At 44.7% G+C, this 20,257-nt stretch overlaps 1 protein-coding gene across 1 annotated transcript in view; it reads left to right on the forward strand.

Moving 5' to 3' along the window:
- The first annotated feature begins 224 nt into the window (after nt 1-224).
- Nucleotides 225-20,257, forward strand: part of FKBP15 (FK506 binding protein 15) — a 45,143-nt gene continuing 25,110 nt past the window's right edge. Inside the window, exons 1-13 of the mRNA XM_015423129.1 lie at nt 225-411; nt 5,304-5,413; nt 6,784-6,877; nt 8,260-8,329; nt 8,821-8,895; nt 10,462-10,560; nt 11,931-12,080; nt 12,999-13,067; nt 14,179-14,322; nt 14,424-14,566; nt 16,107-16,155; nt 16,719-16,838; nt 17,778-17,874. Of these exons, the coding sequence (XP_015278615.1) occupies nt 359-411; nt 5,304-5,413; nt 6,784-6,877; nt 8,260-8,329; nt 8,821-8,895; nt 10,462-10,560; nt 11,931-12,080; nt 12,999-13,067; nt 14,179-14,322; nt 14,424-14,566; nt 16,107-16,155; nt 16,719-16,838; nt 17,778-17,874 (1,273 nt within the window). The 5' untranslated portion in view covers nt 225-358. The remainder of the gene's footprint in view (nt 412-5,303; nt 5,414-6,783; nt 6,878-8,259; nt 8,330-8,820; nt 8,896-10,461; nt 10,561-11,930; nt 12,081-12,998; nt 13,068-14,178; nt 14,323-14,423; nt 14,567-16,106; nt 16,156-16,718; nt 16,839-17,777; nt 17,875-20,257) is intronic.

The raw sequence follows: 20,257 nt of genomic DNA on the forward strand, positions 1-20,257 counted from the left end.
TTCTATTGATTAGGACATGCTTCATTTTCTTCCCTTGCCCTCCCCTCCAGCTGTCAATCTCTATAGTCCCGCCCTTCTCAGGGGACAAGGCTCCCTTAGTGACGCAGAGAAAGCGACCGCGCTTCTGGAATAAATTAGGGCTTTTTGGCGATCCGTAGCTAACCGAGAGAGTCACGCGCTTCAGTCACCGGCCCCTCTCACTTCCTAGTTTGGAAGAGGTTACTTTGTGAGAACGCTAGAAAGAACGCCGGCTGGCTTTGTGACACTGTCGTGAAACGAAAAACGGCCATCGTATTTTTCGGCCCCGCCTGCTGCTTCTGTTCTCTGGGCGGCGAGCGGCTGGGGGAGTGAGGAGAGAATGTTCGGGGGCTCCGAGGAAGATGACGCGGACTTCCTGTCTCCGACAGGCGGGTGAGGCACCAACGGGGCGGGGGAGGAAAAGTAACACCCGGAAGGGGAAGAGTGGGAAGTGAGCCGCTTCCGTTCACCAGCACTGCCCCAGAACCTATTTTCAGACGGGCTGGCTTTTCTTTCTTTGAGCGTGCACGGGTCCGATTAAGGGTGCCCCTGGGCACGCGCAAAGTGTCCGTTTCTCCCCAAACTGTGGAGTGACCTCAACTTTCCTTTTCTGTGGAATAAAGCAGCTGTCCTGGTGCGGGAACTGGGTTGACCACCCTTGATAGTTTTTCAGCTTCTGAATGTGCTTAGGCACGTGCAAAGTGTCTTCTTCACTCAACTAACTATGGGGCTTCATATACACTCTTATTTTAATGCTCATATAGTCTTAGTTGGCCAGTATTGTCTTCACACTATTATCAAGTATTAAGAGAGATTCAGGATGGCTTGATGATTGATTTTATAGGTGGGGGCTAAGAGAGAGTGGCTTGCCTATGGTCACCTGGTGAGAGTAATAACAATACTTATTCTTTGTGTAGTACTTTCAGTGTTAAAAGCACTTCACACATATCATTTTGAACCTTACAGTGACCCTATAAACAGTGTTCTCTCTCAGCTGAGTTAGTGTGAGCTGGTTCACAGTTTTTTAACATAAGAACATAAGAGATGCCAATGTTGGATCAGGCCAAAGGCCCATCCAGTCCAACACTCTGTATCCCACAGTGGCCAGAAATACCAGTGCCATCAGGAGGTCCACCAGTGGGGCCAGGACATTAGAAGCCCTCCCACTGTTGACCCCCCCCAAGCACCAAGATGACAGAGCATCACTTGCCCCAGAGTCCCTATCTATACCTTGTGGCTAATAGCCACTGATGGACCTCTGCTTTAACCTCTGGCTTGCACTTTTTTGTCTTAGCTCAGGAAGGATGGCTTCAGAGCAAACTTAATTTATGTGGTAGCCAAATCACTTGCTCACAACTCTAATGCCAGTAGCTCATAAAGTAGAATTTTTGCTCTCAAAACTCCAAAGCTTAGAGGGAGCATTGCCTGTAAGGTAGGCTAGTGTTACCCCCCTATATTCTCAGGTTTGTGGGACTGTAAAAGAGTGGCTTTCTTAAAACATGCCTGATATGCTTATGGCAGAAGTGAGATTTGAATTGAGAACATTCTGGTTCATAATTAATTTTCTTAGGGCTCCCACCAATCTCTTATCATATAGAAGAAAGGGCTTCACAGGGTATAATTGCCTTGGTGGGCTTTCCACTCTATGAGTTTGTGAAGTATGCCTCAGAGCATGTGTAGGGTGTCTTTGTCTTTCAAACACTGAGTGTTATTGGTGGTGTTTAGCTTTTATATTGAACTTTCAGTGTTCAAAACCCATTGTCTTCTAGTAAGCTTTAATATATCCTTACAAGGTAGGTCAGGATGGTTCGTCTTATCCCCTGCTCTTGGTTTTCTGTTTGTACATCATTTGAAGCCAAAAAGTTCTCTTCTGTCTTTGCATTCCCGGAGGTTGTTCCTGTGTTAGAAGATTTAGACAAATGGAGTAGGGGCTTTCTGTAAAACATGGAGAAATAGAAACTGTGATGGTGGTTTGTGACAGAGGGGGCTTTGCCTCTGAAAAGCTCATGTCCTCAAAATCTGGTCTCTAAAGTGCTACTGAACTGGAATCTAAGTGCAGTGATAGTTTGTTTATTTTATTTATTTATTTTATTTATTAAATTTATATACCGCCCTCCCCAATAGGCTCAGGGTGGTGTACAACAGTTAAATATACAATGTAAAACAATATTAAAATAACAATTTACACATAAAATCGTCAGAAACAGGCCACTGGTAGACAATTGGCCTGGAAAAGTTGGGGCAGCAAAACTGGAGGGAGGGAGAGTGGGACATCCGCTGCCTCAACCAAATGCCCGGCGGAAGAGCTCCGTCTTGCAGGCCCTGTGGAACTGCAATAAGTCCCACAGGGCCCTGATCTCACACGGGAGCTCATTTCACCAGGCAGGGGCCAGGGTTGAAAAGGCCCTGGCCCTGGTCGACGCTAGCCGGACATCCCTGGGGCCAGGAACCACTAACAGATGTTGATTTGTGGACCTCAGTGCCCTCCAGGGCTCATATGGGGAGAGGCGGTCTCATAGGTATGCTGGCCCCTGGCCATATAGGACTTTAAAGGTAAGCACCAGTACCTTGAAATGGATACGGAATTCAATAGGCAGCCAGTGCAGCTCGTGCAGCACTGGGTGGATACGAGCCCGCACAGGCATCGCCGTCAGCACCCTCGCTGCCGCATTCTGCACTAGCTGCAACTTCCAGAGCAGAGTCAAGGGCAGCCCCACGTAGAGAGAGTTACAATAATCCAATCTGGAAGTGACCATTGCATGGGTCATTATGGCTAAGTCTCGGGGAGCAAGATACCGGGCTAGCTGTCTGATCTGTCTCAGATAGAAGAAGGCAGACCTGGCAGTGGTGGTAACCTGGGCCAGGAACACCCCCAGGCTCTTCACATTCAATGTAGGCACCAATGGAGCCCTTTTGGAGTTCCAGATGTAAGGGGGTGAGAGTTTGGACTGGGATCCAGGTCTTGAGCAAGTTACATTTTTATAGTCTCTAGTTTGGAATATTAATTGCTTCCATCATAGATTATTGTGAAGGTGGAACAAGCAGATGCAGTCATGTCAAAGAGCTGTTAGTGTATCCCTGTTGCCTTAAACCTTGATGGGTTGGGTAGCAATTGATTGTCTGGACTCTGAATGCCTGTTGCAAGGGCCTGATGAGATAAACCAGGAGGTCAGATTGCGCAACAGAGAACCATGCTTCAAAAGGGGGTGATTGTTCATTGATTAGATCAGGATTGCTGGAATAGTTTACTCTGCTCACTGAGAGGAGGCAAAAGAGCCCTGTTGTCAGCCCCAGTCTGGCCAAGACTGTTTCTTCAAAAGTGGAAGCAAGAAAAAACCCTGAGATTGCCTCTGTGTTGCCAAGGAGTCTGTGGCAGCCGACAGACCAGAAAGGAATATGTGAAAAAAAAAGAGTCTGAGGCACCTTAAAGGCGAATATATTTAATCTGGAATAAGTGTTTGTGAGATAGAGCCCACTTTGTCAATTGCATGGTCCTCAGTGGTAGATATGCGGGTTATGTATACATGGGTGCAGACAGATATGCTTCTGTGTGTTACATACAAGTTTAATGCAAACATATTTCTCAGCTTTAATTCTAGAGGTCCTTTTATTAGAGAAGCCCAGGGAACAGGGTCTATTGGAATACTTTTGGATTCTAGGATACTTTGTCTTGGGACAAAAATTTGGACTGCTTTGAGATTTTTCTGTTACTGTTTCCCCCCCCCCCCCGAAACAAGCTAGACATGTGAGGGTCATGTAATGGAGTGACCAATGAGTCTGCCTTACTGTGTGACAGTGAGATGCCTCTCCTGACCCGATTTTCCAGGAAGAAAACTTTTAAGTCTTAATTCCTCTTTCTTTATCTCATTCTATGAGCCCCTCAAATATATGTGCAGCAGTCGCTGGTGTCTCTCCAGTAGAAATCCAAAGGAGAGCCCCTTGGAGTTTGCTAGAGAGCCATTTCTGCTCACAAGGTCTTGTAGTCCTTGCAGAGATTGCTGTTTGTGCAAATATAAGGTTGCCTTTGGAAATCCAAGCTGCTATTTTGTTGCTGATACTCCAGGATGGGAAGGGAGTGTGGGAGGAGGGGTTACACTTGAAAAAACTGCAATGAAGCTTGAGTTGATAGGACTGGTAGGAAAATCATCCAGTGGAGTTCTCGGACAGCAATGTCAGCCCCATGGCGAACGGAATATCTTTGGCAGGCAGTCCATGGGTTGGTTCTTTCTGTGATGGTGCTTTTTTGATTGTTTGGTTCAAGCGGGATCTCTGTTTTAGATTCCTAGAATATTTTTGGTTGGCTGTTAGTATAGCAGAGAGTATATTCTGTTGGGCTCATCATTTAGCATTGCAAGGGCCTTGTCTTTTTCACTTTTAAAACTTCAAGTTTCTAGTTCTAAGGGTTGTAAGTGTGTGAGATTCTGGTACCAGAATGAATTAAGTATATTAACTTCTGAATGCGCATGGAAGAAGGCTTGGTTTTGGAATTCTCTGCAGTGGAAAAACTAGCACAGCAAGAGAAGATTTTTCAGCTTTTGTTAAACCTTATTAGCTAGTCAAAGAAGAAGGGGACGGCAAAGGATGAGATGGTTAGACAGTGTTATCAAGGCAACGAACATGAAATTAAGCAAACTCCGGAGCACGACAGAAAACAGGAGAGCTTGGCGTGATGTGGTCCATGGGGTCGTGAAGAGTCAGACTCGACTGTGCGACTGAACAACATTAGCTAGTTTCTGTGAAACTCCCCAAAAATTGCAATTCAGATATTATTTTTACTTCAGTTTTCAGAAGAAGAGGTCTTTATGTCTTCTTTAAAGTATGTAATTATTTTGGAGTTCCAGATGTGCATACTTGTTAATCTGTGGCCCCAGACTGAAACAGGAGTCCAGTGCCATTTTAAAAGCTAAAAAATAATTGCTTCACCATCAGTTTTTATGATTCACTTCTAATATACTTGATGAGGTCAGACTCATGACAATTTGATTTGGAATAAATTGTGTTATTGTTTTCCGGTGACACAGTGCTTCTGTTTTAAACAGATCAACTAAACTTTTCCTAATTTATGGTTTTGGTAGTAACCTGAAGGCAATATTTTATGAGCCAGATATGAATCCAGGAGTTTAAGTTCTTCTATATTACAGTTTTAGCTGATTGTGTTTTTATCCTTCATGTCTGCTGAGGAGTTCAGGGTAGTGTATCTGATGATGCATGTGCATTGGATGTGATGTGGCAGCACATTCCAGCACCATGGCATCAAGTGAATAATGGTTTTTCTCTTCATACAGTGCCAGGTTGGCCTCTCTCTTTGGACTGGATCAAACAGTTACAGGCGCTGGAAATGAATTTTTCCAGTACACAGCACCCAAACAGCCTAAAAAGGGCCAGCCAGCTACTGGTGAGTAATTGTCTATACCATCCTTGGGCACAGCTACACAACTGCTAAACAGCTTCTTCCAAAATCTTGTGTTCCTTCTTTCAGTGCCTGATGCACAGCTGTAGCAGAGGATAATGAAGTGGTGTCTAGCTATGATTAAAGATCAAAGTGGAAATTTGCCCCTGTAGTTTCTTTTCCTGGAGTCAGTTATGTAAAACAAATGCTTCAGAAGCATTGGGTTCAATTTTATGGAATGCTTCTTTAGAATGATCAGGTAAATGCATTAATTGCATCCTAAAGATATTTATTTCCAAGCCTTCTGTTGAGAAACGTAAGTTTCTGTTAGAATACAGTGACATTTACATGCTGGGCAGAATCCAAGAAAAGCTTGCTGTGGCTGAATTCCATTCTGCTGCTTATAGTGACTGGAGATAGGAGAGAGCTTTCACAGCGGTCCAGACACTTGGGGCTGGTGTCAAAGGTCAGCTTGATAGGACACTTGCTGAGGTCTGCAGCTAGTGGAGGAGCTAACACTGGCCAAAGATGCTTGGCCCATGGGCTGCCACCAGGAATGAGAAATCAGTCAAGAAGTTCCTGCAGTAGCACAGGAACCTCTGGAACAATCTCTCCTCTTGCACTGGGAGAATCGCCTGGTTGGAACACAATTATGTTATTATCCTTTGGCCCTTAAAGAGCTATGAAAGAGTCATGTTCTGTTCCCTCCTATACACATGCAAAAGAGGATGTCCTATTTAGTGGAGAGCATCTTTCCCAGGGATCCCCAAAACCTGAAGGCCCCCTGTAGATACTGATGTGTGTCTTTAACCTGGAGTGAACTGGAACTGAACTGAATATGTAGAAATGCTATATAGTACAGCCCTTTCTGGACCTTACATCTGTAGGTAAGAGAATCTTGTGTTTGGAAGCTTCCTTATGTTAATAAAAAATTCTTTGTGCACAGGGAAGCAAGGCCAGAAATATTATCTTTAACAACGATTTCCCAGCTTTTGATATGGGAAAAGATTCACATACAGAGAGCCTTTTAGCTGTAGTCTGCGGCAGTGGTACAGTCAAGAATGTTTTATGAAACCTTCTATAGTCTAACTACAAGGCAGGGATGTATCTATGTATGCTTGCTGGTTTGTTTTTTAAAGATTTATATCCACATTTTAAATGATCCTCAAGCCAGTTTACAAACAGATTAAATACAATACACGTACTTGTCCACAGCAGCCTTTAAATTTCTGGCTGGTGGCAGAGGTCAGAGTGTCTCCCCCCCGCCTGTATTTACAGTCCCCAGGAAACTTGATGCTGTTATGTACTGATACTTGCTGGGGAAATGCTGAATGTGAGATGAAGAGCTTCCGGGCTTTCTTTGTGTACTTCTTCAGCTGCTGGTCCAGCATCACAGAAGTCACCTACTCCCACACCCTCTTCAGGAGCACCATCTGTCTTCATTGCTACAGCTGTACATGCATATCGGTTGTAAGTACCATAGCAGTGAGAATGGCAGTGGCTTTTTGTTGCCCTCTAGTTTGTCGTCATCTTATTTGCCAGTTCTGCCTATCATATATGAGCACTGCTTGGTCAGACCTGTCTGACTCTCCTCAGGGAAAAATGTAGAATCGCAATGAAAGCAGCCCTAAAACAATGAGGTTGGGGAACAGGGCATGTCTAAGTGGAAGAATACATGTTTTGTGTTCGGAACGCAACTGGTTCAATGCCTTGTGCTTCCAGTTAAAAGATTTCAGATACCGTGTTTCCCCGAAAATAAGACACTGTCTTATTATTTTTTTTCAAGAAGACACACTAGGACTTATACCACAAATGCATAGAAATCCTGCTAGGGCTTATTTTTGGGGTAGGTCTTATTTTCGGGGAAACAGGGTAGCTGCTAGTGGGAAAGACCCTTTGAAACCTGGAGAGTCACTGACAATCAAGGTACCAATACTGAGCCAGATACAAGAGAGGTCTGACGTGGTATCATGCAGTTGTGTGTGTTCATCTTTTTACTTTAAATGCATTGGACTTTTGATATGACACTTTCCCACTGAAAATCCCGCGTAATGCAGGAAATGTATCATAAAGTATTGAGCAGGACTGAGGGGAATCTTCTTGGTTGGATGCATTCCATTTGGAGTGCTGTCCTAGGACTGCCAGTATGGTCTTGCTGGGTCAGACCTGGTGTCCATCAGGTGCAGTTTTCAGTCTCCAGATTTTGGCATAAGCAGCACCCATAAATATTGTGTGTAGTGTGCTGCTGTGGGATATGGTGGCATCTGTTTGCTTGGATGGATTGAAAAGGGGATGCCAGATGATCATTCATGCATGATCTATCTCTCAGTAGCTAATTCACAGATGATAAATATTTCAGTGGCTGTCAGCCATGATAACTGGATGGAACCATATTTAAAGATGATAAACATCTGAGCGACAGATGTTAAGGACATACAGGGAATGAGTTCTTGTGTGTCCTGTTTGTTTCTAGGACTGTCTGGCTGCTCACAGATGGAATCAGGATATTGAGGCCTTTGCCCTGATCCAACGAGACATGATAGCATCCCCAGGAGCTTTGGGGCCAGGCAAGGTGTGAAGTGATGTTACGTGGTATGTTGCTGCCACAGCCAGGTGAAAACATCAGCTGTCATCACATCTGGGTTTTCTCCTGGCCATGACATTGCCATGTCATGTAATGTGACTTTCACACTCACCCCTACTCTTCTGCTGGCCCTGGAAGCAAGGACCAGGTGGGAGGACCCAGCAGCAGATGAAGCAGGCAAATGGCATGCCTATGTCTCATTAATGTAAGTGCCAAGCTCACTTTCAAAGCTGCTACCTAACAGGATTTTTTTCATTTTGCAATTCAGTGCAAACGGGCAGTATGTGAAACAAGGCAAATATGGAGCAGCTGTAGTGGGGAACCACTCGACCAAAGAGGTAGGAAATGGTACAGTGTACCATCCTAACATTTCCTTTAGCATCTTTATTGCATACTTGTGGTTACTCATCAGTTTCACTGAGTGTGCCCTCTCACCAAATTCTAATATTTGAAAGAACATCACTCTTCTCTTCCCCCTAATATACATAATTTCATAAACCCTTTCTCATTTGTCTTTTCCCTCTTCCATATTTTTTCCTAAATGGAGAAGCCTCAAATTCCTTGCCACATAGGGAAGGTGCTCCAGTCCCTTGATCTCTTTGCTTGCCCCTTTCCCAACTCTGATATCTTTTTTGACATGGAACTATCAGAGCTTTACATTGTAGCCTGGATATGAATGCTAGTTGTACAGTTGCCATGATTGCATTGCTTAGCAGCCTTGTGTGTTCAAGTTGCTATGTCATTTGTAGATGCTTTTGAATGGCCAGTTCACTCGTTTCTGTTCATGTTTCCCCCTTCTTTTCTCCCTTCCATCTCTTATGGAATCCAGTACAAGATCCTGCTTTATATCAATCAGCAGCAGCAGGTCACAGCAGCCAGGATCCATTCAGGTTTTGTACTCACGGTAAGCCTTAGAGCTAAGAACTACCCACTGAGCTGGGTCCTGTGGGTCCATTCTGCTAATTGTGGCACTTCTCCATGGATCAAGGAACTTTCTGCTGGCAAGAGGCTGTTGTGTCAATGGACATTTCCTCAAGCTGGAGCGAAGCTCCACTGTTTGTAGATCTGTGGGTTCCAACCTGTCCCAACTTATTTCCTTAATAAACTGTTAAGCATGTATAATTCTTTGTAGGTCGACTGTGCATATATTGAAAAAGGCTTCCTTTTGCTTCTTAATTTTTAAAAATTTGAATTACTTTTTAATCTAAACCAGGCTTGCAAGACACTTTTTGAATCTTAAAAATAAAATATTTAAATTACATAAAGCCAAAACATCAGAACTATAAGCAGCCAAATGATAGAAAAATAACCTTCTAATTGCAGTGTGTTCATTTAAAAATCTATAGAATATGCTTTCTGTGTGTATAGACGCATTTCTTCATGTATGATTTTTCCCCCCCCTTAAGGCAGTGGTAGTCACTCTGCAGCTGGTGGAGAACCATGTTCTCAATTACCATTAACTGAAAGGGCCACGTTTACTTCCGTCTCTGGCATGAGACCTTAGGGAGGCTTGCAGCTTACCCATTCCTTCAGCGGTGGCTGTTTCAAGGTGGAACCACCTGCTGACCACAAGCCCCACTGGACAAGGGCCTTGCTCACCTTACTGGAACATGGGGCAGGTGCAGTATTGTGGAATAGTGCTCAGAAAAGCCACACATTGCATGCCAAAGAGACACAGGTGGCTGCTCCTAAGCTACTGAGTGAGGATCACTGCCTGAAGGATACTTGTAGTAGTCTGCTGTAGCAGAAATAAACAGGAGACTTGTGTCATCTTGAAGAGTAACAGGTTTTTACTCTAGCATAAGCTTTCATGGATGAGATCCTATGTCGTTGAATGCATATAGTTAGTCCTCAAGAGGCAGAGATGCAGTTATTGTTTACAAGGTGTAAACAATAGAGTTGGAGGAGGTTATGTAATGCAGGAGATACAAGGTGAGAAGCCATTATATGCAAAATTCAAATGGAATAAAGGAGAGTGCAAAGACAATTCACAGTAGTAGTAATTGTTGATGATGCAGTTTCTCTAGTCTTGCTAAACTGGTTAACACCTGCAGTGACTGAGGAAGTCTCAAAGTCCTGATTAAGCCCTTAGGAGATGGCAGCTTTTCAACTTTTTCTTACCACTTGCTTTGTAAAAGAAAAGAAAAAGCCTCCAGCAATACACAGAGATGAAAGACTCAGGTGCTGGAGCAGAACCGGTGTGGTGGCTGGAGTGCTGGGCTAGGATCTGGGAGACCCAGGTTCGAATCTGCATTCTGCCATGGAAGCTTGCTGGGTGGTCTTGGGCCAGTCACATGCTCTCAGTGTAGCTTACTTCACAGGGTTGTTCTGAGGATAAATGGAGGAGAGGAGACTGATATAAGTTGCTTTGGGTTCCCATTGTGAAAAAAACGCAGAGTATAGATGTAGTTAAATAAATAAAATCCATCTGCCATTTTGAATGTGGGTGGCTTTCTCCTTCTGTTCACAGGTCCAGCCCAACAATTACAGTACATTTTATGATGATCAGAGGCAGAATTGGTCCATTATGTTTGAGTCAGAAAAGGCAGCCATGGATTTCAGTAAGCAGGTGTGTGAAGATACGTATATAACTGGGGTGGAGAGAGGGTACCTGGTGAAAATCTCTAATTACTAGTAAATTATATAAATGCAAGCCTCTGAGCAAGTGTTTCTGGTCACTTGTTTGATTTCCCAAGTGAATTTCCTTCGCCCTGGAGCAGCAAAGCTTTAGTTGGTCTACTTTTTTTTACAACTAACACATACTTTGCTCAGAAGCAATAAATGCTTCACATACCTAAAGGTCTTGCTGTAAGAACTGTATTCCTCTGTGTGGAACAAGGGAAGGGAAGTAGAGTTGGATTCAACTTCTGCCTAACCTGGAACAAGAAGCCGCTAGCAAAGCAAAGGCTGGGCACAAGAAAAGTGGGGCAGGGGTAAGACAGAGGCAGTGGAGAGATTTGATTTGTGGCAAGACCTGAGAAGATGCAAGAGAGAAGATTGATCAGATGTGGTTATTTTATTCCTAATGCATTTTGGGTGTCCTCATTAGGGGAATTAATTCAGCACTGCACTATTTTATTTCCCTCTAGTGTATCATATAGGAGAACTGAATCTCTAAATACTTACAGTTAAAGAGAGAGTTCTGTAGGTATGGTGTGTTAGATGGAAATGGAACTTTAAATCATAATTTCATTTTCTCCAGTTCTTTCTTGTTTGTTGGTGGTTCTCCCCACCCCCGTTTAAGGACCAAGAACAGCTGCAGTGTCCTGTTGCTACCCAGGGCTGAGTGCAGGGCTAACCTAGAAGCTTTCATAATGGCCAGGCCATCATTGTATGTGACCCATTCTTAACCTGTTGCTACCCAGATGTCATCTTTGGTCATCTGGCTGGTTACCCTGTAGTTCTCTGCTTTGGCCAGAGCTTGGTGATGGCATCCTGGCTAAATCTCTGTCTGATCCACCTCAGGCTCTCGATCAGGACCTGCTGTGGGCTGAAGGCCTGATAGGCAAAAGGATATGATTAGTCACTTTATACTGAGGCACACAATGGACCATGCAACATGGGACAGTCTGTTAGGCAGTCTGGAAGCTCTCTGGGACAAGAAACGTTTAAAAAGCAGTCCTGAGTTTTTCAGGATAGCAGGTTTAACACCAAACAATGTCCCCCAAGCTCACTTTATTTGAAAGCTCTTTGGGGCAGGGATCTGCCTTTTTCAGCTTGTGCTGTAAAGCAACATATACACTTGTAGCACACTCTAAATGCATACCAGACAGCTTATGCTAGCATCTAAATCTCCCTCAAAAGGGCCATGCATCACTTCCCATCCACCAAAGTACTGTATGTGAGCTCAGTCTATGTGGATAGTTTTTTTGTTATGGCTACTGATGTGGACCAGGATTACTAAAAGACCTTGTTCCCCCCCCCCCCCACCCTTTGTAGCTGTGCATTGCCAAATATAACAGCGTTCCGTCCCCTGATTCGGTGCTGCATCAGGATCTGATTGCTGGAGAAGGCCAAGGTGTGGAAACAGGAGACTCCTTGGAGGTTGCCTTTACGGGCTGGCTGTTCCAGAACTATGGACTAGGACAGGTGAAACTGGGAAGAGGGCTTGATGTTTCATTTCAATTGGTAGTCAGGGGATACTTTAGCTTCTCAAGAGGCTTGGGGGGAAGGTTCACCTGAGAAAGAATGCATTACCCATGTTAGCTCAGTGGGGATTTGAACAATCTAGCTTCCCCCAGAAAACCCAGATGCTCTTTAAGCCACTTCCCCATACTGACTGTGAGCAGACTTCCACTGAGGGATGCTGAAGTGTAAGTTATTATCACATCCGGTGGCCTGCAGGTAAAACAGTTGAATGTCTCAGCTATGGGTACTGGGATTCACGTCCAGTTTATACAATTAACTCACTTGGCTGCAAGTTTGTGCCTCAGGTGAAGACGCATGTTGCCAAGTTCTAAGTCATCAGCAATGTTCCCTCTAAGCTGAGTTATTGTGAGCTAGCTCACATTTTTTTAGCCTCCGGCTCACATATTTTTGTCTTAGCTCAGGAAGGATGGCTCCAGAGCAAACTAATTTATGCAGTAGCCAAATCGCTCGCTCACAACTGTAATGCCAGTAGCTCACAAAGTAGAATTTTTGCTCACAAGAGTCCACAGCTTAGAGGGAGCATTAGCCACCAGGTGAGAATTTTATTTTCTGAGGCATTTTTGGTGGGATCCTTTTTCCCTGGAGGTGCTGGGGATCATATATGTGACCTTCAGCGTGCAAATCTGTGCACCGCTTAGTTATGGTGTCCTTATGGGTAAGATATTGAGCTTTAGTCCCCCAGTCTGAAGTGGAAGGCCCTATGACCCCTGAGAGTCCATTGTGATCATCTCCCAAGCATCATGCTGTAGTGGAATATCAGTGTGATTTGCTAAAGCTTAGATGTCAGGATTTAAAACTGTTCACCCCACATTAAATATTACTAAGTGCCATGTAACCATTGCCCTTCACTGTCAACAGGTGTTTGACTCAAATGTCAACAAAGACAAGCTCTTGCGTCTGAAGTTGGGCTCTGGCAAAGTCATAAAGGTAGGTATTCTAGCACCATGATTGAGTGGGTTTTTTCCTCCCTACAGTCTTCATTTCTAAATTAACAGTATAGTAGCAGTTTCTTCGAGAAATCCAGAAGAGAAATAAAATGCCTGAGCCCAAGTCCGTATTCTGATCGGTGTGAAACTTGGAGTCCCCTACCCCACATAGGGAAGGCCCTCTGGGCCCTTTTCAAATGGCCTTTAGATGGTGGTAGGAAAAAAAATAACACTTTTCTGGAAAGCATTTAGCTTGTAGCTGTTAAGTGGAACTGCCCTAATGTTTTATTAGTCTGTGTTGGCTCTTTGATTTTAAGTGTTCCTGGCTTCTTTCTTGTTCTTTTAATTTTTAGTGTAGTTGTGGTTTCAGAAACAAGTGGCATCAGGACTTTGGCGAAAGGCAGGGTTTAAATATTTGCATAAGTAAGTGCATCCCTCCAGAGTGAGAGGTGGGAAATTGTCATGGCACAGTTAAGAACAGGACATGAGGACCATTTTCACTAGCTCCTGGCAATGGCATTTGGTGCATACATTGCCCTGATGCCGCCCTCCCCCATACAAATCTCTTCATCCACTGTAGTCATTTTCAGGGTGATAACCTGAGAAAGGGCCTTTTCGGTCATGTGACCAAAACTTTGGAACTCCCTCCCCAGGGCGATTTGTCTGTCTCCATGTATCTTCTGCTATAGGGTGAAGACATTTTCTGTTTTGTCTGGTTGTACCCCCAGTAACTGTTACTGACCCTCCTCTCTGGTTGTTTTTATGGGTTTATATGTTTTTACTAATTGTTTATTTCATATATACTTTATTTTAGATGCTGTTTTAATGTTGTAATGTTTTGATGTTTACTGCCTTGCATACCCTATTTTGAATAATAAATAAATCCCCTCACTGTGTCACTGCTTTTTAAAGTTTTTGCATGTGTTAAATGCTTGCCAAACACTGCTGCAAAACCATAGTATTTATCGGTACTTCTGTGTTACGTTAGTTCCTCATGAGTAAGAGCACTTGGAATTGTTATGGACTAGTAAATGTGTTTTGGTACTACTGGTTCAGACTGTTTTCAAACTTTGTTTTGTGTGTGTGTGGTTCTTGTGTTTTTGGTCCCAAAGGGTTGGGAAGAAGGGATGATTGGCATGAAGAAAGGAGGAAGGCGCTTTCTCCTTGTTCCACCAGCACTGGCTTATGGGCCGCAGGGAGTAGCCAATCGCATTCCCCCAGACTCGACCTTGGCCTTTGAGGTAGAAGTCAAGCGGGTGAGTTGCTGTTTCCAGACACATAGCCATTATAGGGTTTCTTGGAATGTGTCACCGGCCAGGTAACAAGGCTACATGGCATGTGTCTTTTGCTCCCTTAGGTGAGGCTTGTGAAGGACTTGGGCTCCAATGAACAGAACCTAGGCCACAGGGATTCTCTTGTGCCTTCCCCTGGACCAAACCAAGAAAATCTCTGCATGGATCCAGCAGGGTTGCTTCCTTCAACACTACCTCCAAAACCAGGGTGAGAAAACCAAGTGGGTTAAGAACTTAAAGCAAAGCAGAACAAACCTATCTTAGTATGTTGCAAATACACCACCGCCTCTGTGTTAGAGTTTGACATAGCTAATAAGGTCCTTCTGGATCATACTGAATCATGCCTTGCTCCATTGTTTGTTTCCAGACAGCCAGATGCCTCTATGCCTTCAACAGCATATGCCCTCAACTCTATTCTCCCCCTGAATCACTCGGTGCAGGATGCTGCCTTTGAGCCTGGAGGTTTCATTTAGCTTTTATGCCAGCTGGTATCAGTAGACTTCTCTGCCGTCAATTTGTCTAATCTCTCTTTTTTAAAAAAAATAAGCACAGCATTATACTAAATTTTTTTGAGTTGTGGCTGCAGTGGATCTGTCTGTTCTGAATTGTTGTCTATGCATCTTCCCTGTGGGTTTGCTGGGTGTGTGTGGAAGTTGTGGGATATCTCCTTGGTTTTAAAGCAAGTGGTAGGTCAGTGCAGATAGAATTCTGCCCATCCTTATCCATGATTCATACTCTCTTTCTTTTCTTGTGTGACCAGATATCCCATTTTCTTGCCTGCTTCAGCCTCGGGTTTGCTCTTAACAAGTGTTCTAGTTTGCTTGAAGTACTAACTGCTTTCAGACTTCACAGTGAACAGTGGTGTATGCAACACGGTGCTTAATCCAAGAGACATAAGTAGCAAATCCAGGTTTGTGGGTCTGCTTGTGTCTGACCTCCCTTTCAATAGGGAGGATGTCCTTTCTAATATTGCCTTCTCTGGGACTTGGCAGTTGCAAAGGACAATGAATTCAGGTATTACATCAAACTACAATTAGCACAAACTGGTTAACAAACATTAGTTTGAAATTCTGGTTTTGTTCCAGTCAACAGCCCCAGTTTGTTTGGCCAGTTGCATTTGGACTTCACAGCTAACTGAGGTTTGATCAAACAATGGTTTATCACAATGTCTCAGTGCAGCCACTGTTTCAAGCACATTAAAAAAATCATTTGGAGCAAGCCTAACACTGAAGCTGGTAATGAAAGAGGGTAAATCATGCAGAGAAGGGGAGGAATATATGATCCCACATAGTTACTGGTCAAGGGTGAATTCTGTTCTGTTGGTGGTCCCTTAACCACGGATCAAGAAGCACATAAGAACAACCCTGCTGGATCAGGCCACTGGTCTTCCATCAGCTGACCAGACTCCAAGAAGGGGCACAGAGGTCAAATCATCCCCCTCTCAATTGACCCTCAGAGATATTTTGCCTTCAGAGATGGACAGCCTATGGATAGATCTCTCTTCTGTGAACTGTCTGCTTTGACAGGTAATGGCTGTCACCCATCTCAGGACAACGTCCTGCAAGTTAGTTATGTGGATAACTAGAGTCAGCTTTTCTGCATCATACCCTATTGTCTTGACAAAGGGCAAGTGTTCTACTGGAGACCAGTTTGCTTAATTGGGCAATGTTTGAGTACATCAAACATTTTAAGATCCCTGGAATGCTTCTGCAGTGCACTGAAGTATTAAGCTCCTTTCTGTCTTGTAGGGAGCCTGCAGTGAGAGTGAAATCCAACTCCATCAGTGAACAGCTAGCGGTAAGTCCCCAGCTTGGCGAAACCTCTATTTGAGATATTTGATTTTAAGGTTTTCAACCAAAAGAGATGTAGATTAGAACCCCAAATACGAACAAGACGGCACTCTCAATTAATACTGCCCCCTGCAAATACAAGCCGGCAGGGTATGTGTGGTTGAGACCAGCAGTTGTTTGGGGAACATAAATTAACCTTTTCCTGCAAATACTGCAATTTCTGCATGTTCTTTTAAAAGAATTCTTGGAAGGATGATGCAGGCATGAACAAAGCAGTCTTGGTTTTTGGTAATCGATTCGCCTGTAGCTGGACCTTGATTGTACTTGTAATGATGGGAAATCACTGGGAAGAAAAACTAGCAAGGAAGCGTCATACCATTGTGAGTGGGGTGAAAAGCTGCCTTTTAAAGTCCCCATATTCTACCATTCAGTAGTATGAATAATGATGATTGTCAGTGGAAAGTATGCTTGCTGCATCCTAAGAAAAGGGAATGGTATTCTGTCTTGCCATGCAGTAACCATTTCTCTTTGGAAGAGCGAGCAATGTTAACCCTATTTCCTCTTTCCCAGAATCCTGACGTAGCGAAAGCAAAGCTGATTTCACGGATGGCAAAGATGGGGCAGCCCATGTTGCCTTTCCTTGCAGGCACAGCTCCAGCTCAGCTTGACTCAAGTGATTCAGAGATGGAGGTGGGTTTGTTGGAGAGGTTATTGGGGATGGGGCTGCTGCTGGCATTGTTGCCAAGACTGGAGACCTGATCCTGTGGCATTCAGAGCGGGTTGCAGGGGCTAAAGCAGTGGCTCAGGTAGAAGCTCTTGGTGGGGTGTTCCTGCATGTCTTTCTGCCTTTCAGTGGGATTTCAAACAAAATAATTCTGGTTATTCCTGATCCTTAGGGGTGGAACAAGCTAGATAGAAGCCCTCACTAACTGCAACCTGTAATTATGAATTGCTATTTAAGTCCTGGCAGGTCACAGATCCTAACTAGGCCCTCTATTGAGTTAGCTGTTCTCAAAGTGGAAAGCTTGTCATGCACACACCATTCAGTCAGCTGACCAGTTGCAGCCCAAAGTTAACGCTGTACTTCTGAGTTCCCTGGTGTAATAGGAAATGAGGCATCTTCAGCTCCTCCCACCATTCCCCTCCCCCTAACACACCTGAAGTATTAGTTACTGGAGCAGGTAGGGGTTGGATGGTGGGAGGTGGGCAACAGGGTCAGGGAAGGAACAGCTGGAAGATGCTGTGACTATCTTGTCTCCTGCGGCACCAGAAGGAAAGATCCAATATAAACTCTGCAGTGAGACCTGGCAGACTCTTACCATGGGACCAAGTTCTGTTGGTAGCAGGCTCTGGGGTTTTTTTTTAATCACTTATCCCATCTCCTCTCACTCATTTACTGCACTTACAGCTGCTGAGACTCAAGGTGGAGTAGAAAATATAACAAACCACTCACTCTGACAGCATAAGACATTGATAAACAACACAGTAGAACTAGGATTACCAAATTAGAAAACAATCACAGACACTGTCTAAGGCATGACATACCATAATGTAGTAAAATCAAGTCAATATCATACATACAAGGTGCTGTGTATATACAATAAGCAATTTGTTTGGCTTTTCCCCCAGGACCCAAATTCCTTGCGAGGAGCAGCAGCACAGCCAGTGGCATGCTCCCCCTTGAAGCCATCCCCTCAGACAACCCTGCCTCAGATGACGGCAAATGGTAAAGAGCAGGAAGGTTCAGGCCTACGTGTTCTTTTGTGTGTGTGTGTGTGTACCTGGAAGTTATGGCAACCTCTGGTGACTGACCTCTACTGGGGGCCTGGAGGATATTCAGAGAGGTGGCTGAATAAAGCCTGTCCCTGCCTCTTGGCTCTGGTATTTCGAGGAGGTCTCCCATCCAAGTACTTGCTGCAGTCAACCCTGCTTAGCTTCTGAGATCTGATGAGATTGGGCTTGCCTGGGCTATCCAGGGCAGGGCTATGTGTTCTTCTTGAGTCAAATATCATTCAGCTGCTTGCTAAAGTCTCATTAAAGAAGCGGGCAGTGGTTAATAATACTCCCCAGAGCAGCAACGATCTGGTGTACATAGCCCCGTAGCTAACAGCTTTTTGCTCGGAGGGCCAATGTTTTTCTCAGGGGGCCTGCCATTATATGTCTGTGTGGTACTGCCATGCCATGCTCATAATTCTAAATAACTAAATAATTAATACAAGTGGTTTATTGCACAAAAATGTTTCACGGAGAGACTTGAAGGCCCATTGGAAATAATGGGAGCCAGGAATGCCAATTGACTTGCATGGGCTAAAGTAGAGTTGGAAAGAAAATGTGGAATGGATGGCTGCACAATGGTGGAGGGAGGAATGGATGCTGGAAATGCAGCAGCACAAAAATGAGGGGGTAACAAAAAAACCCAGCCAGCTCGGCCCCACGGAAGATTTATTTATATTTATTTATTTATTGGTCTTTTACCCCGCCCTCCCGCCAAGGCGACTCAGGGCGGCGTACAGGTGTTCTGGGAGTGGAATAACCGGTTCCAGAGTAGAATGGCAGCCCAAGGGGGTAGGAGATGTGTCCTGGGACTGTAATGATAGGCCTGGCATTCCAGGGGCTGTCATTCCACTCCCAGAATACTCCTGATCCCCCCACGGGCTGTCATTCCACTGTGGGGCCTGTCATTCCATCCTCAGAACACATCTGCTACCCCCAGGGGCTGTCATTCCACCCTGGGGCCTGTCATTCCAGTCCCAGAACACTCCTGATACCCCAGGGGCTGTCAAAAAATGAGGGGGTAACAAAAAAACCCAGCCAGCTCGGCCCCACGGAAGATTTATTTATATTTATTTATTTATTGGTCTTTTACCCCGCCCTCCCGCCAAGGCGACTCAGGGCGGCGTACAGTAGTTAAAAACCAGTATACAGTTAATACCAATACCAGGTGACCAGGCTCAGCAGAGGAGACTTCCTCCAGGTCTACTGAGCTGCTGAGTTGGTGAAGGTGGAGCTGCCGGGGTCCGATCCGTCTGACGAAGGAAGAGAAGGAGGAGGTATGGCCCAGGGCCGTGCAGGAGGACAAGCAGAAGGCTCATATCCTCATGCTCTGCTGCTGCTGTTGCAGTTTGCCTGGAGTTGGAGGAAGTGGCGAGGTGGCTGGCTTAAACGTGTATTTGGCGGGCTCTTTGCTTTGAACCCGCCCACTATTCCAAATAAGGCAGCCAATGCTGAACCTGAGGTCGGTCCGGGTGGGAACTAGCTCTACTCCTCTTTCTGTTTTCCCCAACAAGTCCTGCTGCTCTTCTCCCGAGTCAGCCAGCAGAGTGCCGACAAGACGATCGATCAGGGGGTGAGGGGGCCAGAGGGAGGGAGGGGGAGCTGAGGATTGGGGGAGGGGCTCACAAAAAAGCACGGTGTGTGTGTGTGTGTGTGGGCCCCTTGATAGCTGCGGGCCTGGGTGTTGTCTGTCATCCTTCCCGACCCCCATGAGATCCTGAAGCGTATGTGTATGGATTACGTGCATGCATGAAGGACCATGAGAACACAGGCAGAAAGATCACTTAACTGTTCACTTAGCATTGGGCGAGCTTTCCTTTGTGGGCAAAAGTTGCTCTAGCTCTGCACCCAGTGCAGATGAACAAGTAGAAAGCAGCAGTGGGCGAGCCTCAGGCATCATTTCCTTTTGGGTCAGGTGCAAACTGGCAATATTTTCTTCCTGTCTGTCTCCCCACCACCTCCCCACAGTCAGGATGTTGAATGCATAATGCTAAGAAAAATGTCCTATGCAAATCTTAAGTTTTATATGGAGTAAAGCTGAATACTGGAATTTGTATAAATTTAGCAAATATGTATAATTTCTTCATTTTTTTTAGTAATCCAGGTTTTGTTAGTCATGGGGGCAGGAAAGATCAAGGACCTGAAGCCTGCCTTCCTAACCATCTGGAACCCTTTATTATGATATTTGTGCACTGCTTTTCTGCATGTAGTTGAGCTCAGTGCAGTTCAGAGTAATGTGATTCAGAACATGCATGTTACAGTCAGAACAACAACATGCTTGTGTAGGTTTAGATACCCTTCTGGCTTCTCAGATTACAATAAACATGTTTTCTTCA

The sequence above is a fragment of the Gekko japonicus genome, unplaced genomic scaffold (genome assembly GCF_001447785.1).
Source record: "Gekko japonicus isolate JY-2015 unplaced genomic scaffold, Gekko_japonicus_V1.1 scaffold454, whole genome shotgun sequence".
NCBI classification, from domain to species: Eukaryota; Metazoa; Chordata; class Lepidosauria; order Squamata; family Gekkonidae; genus Gekko; species Gekko japonicus.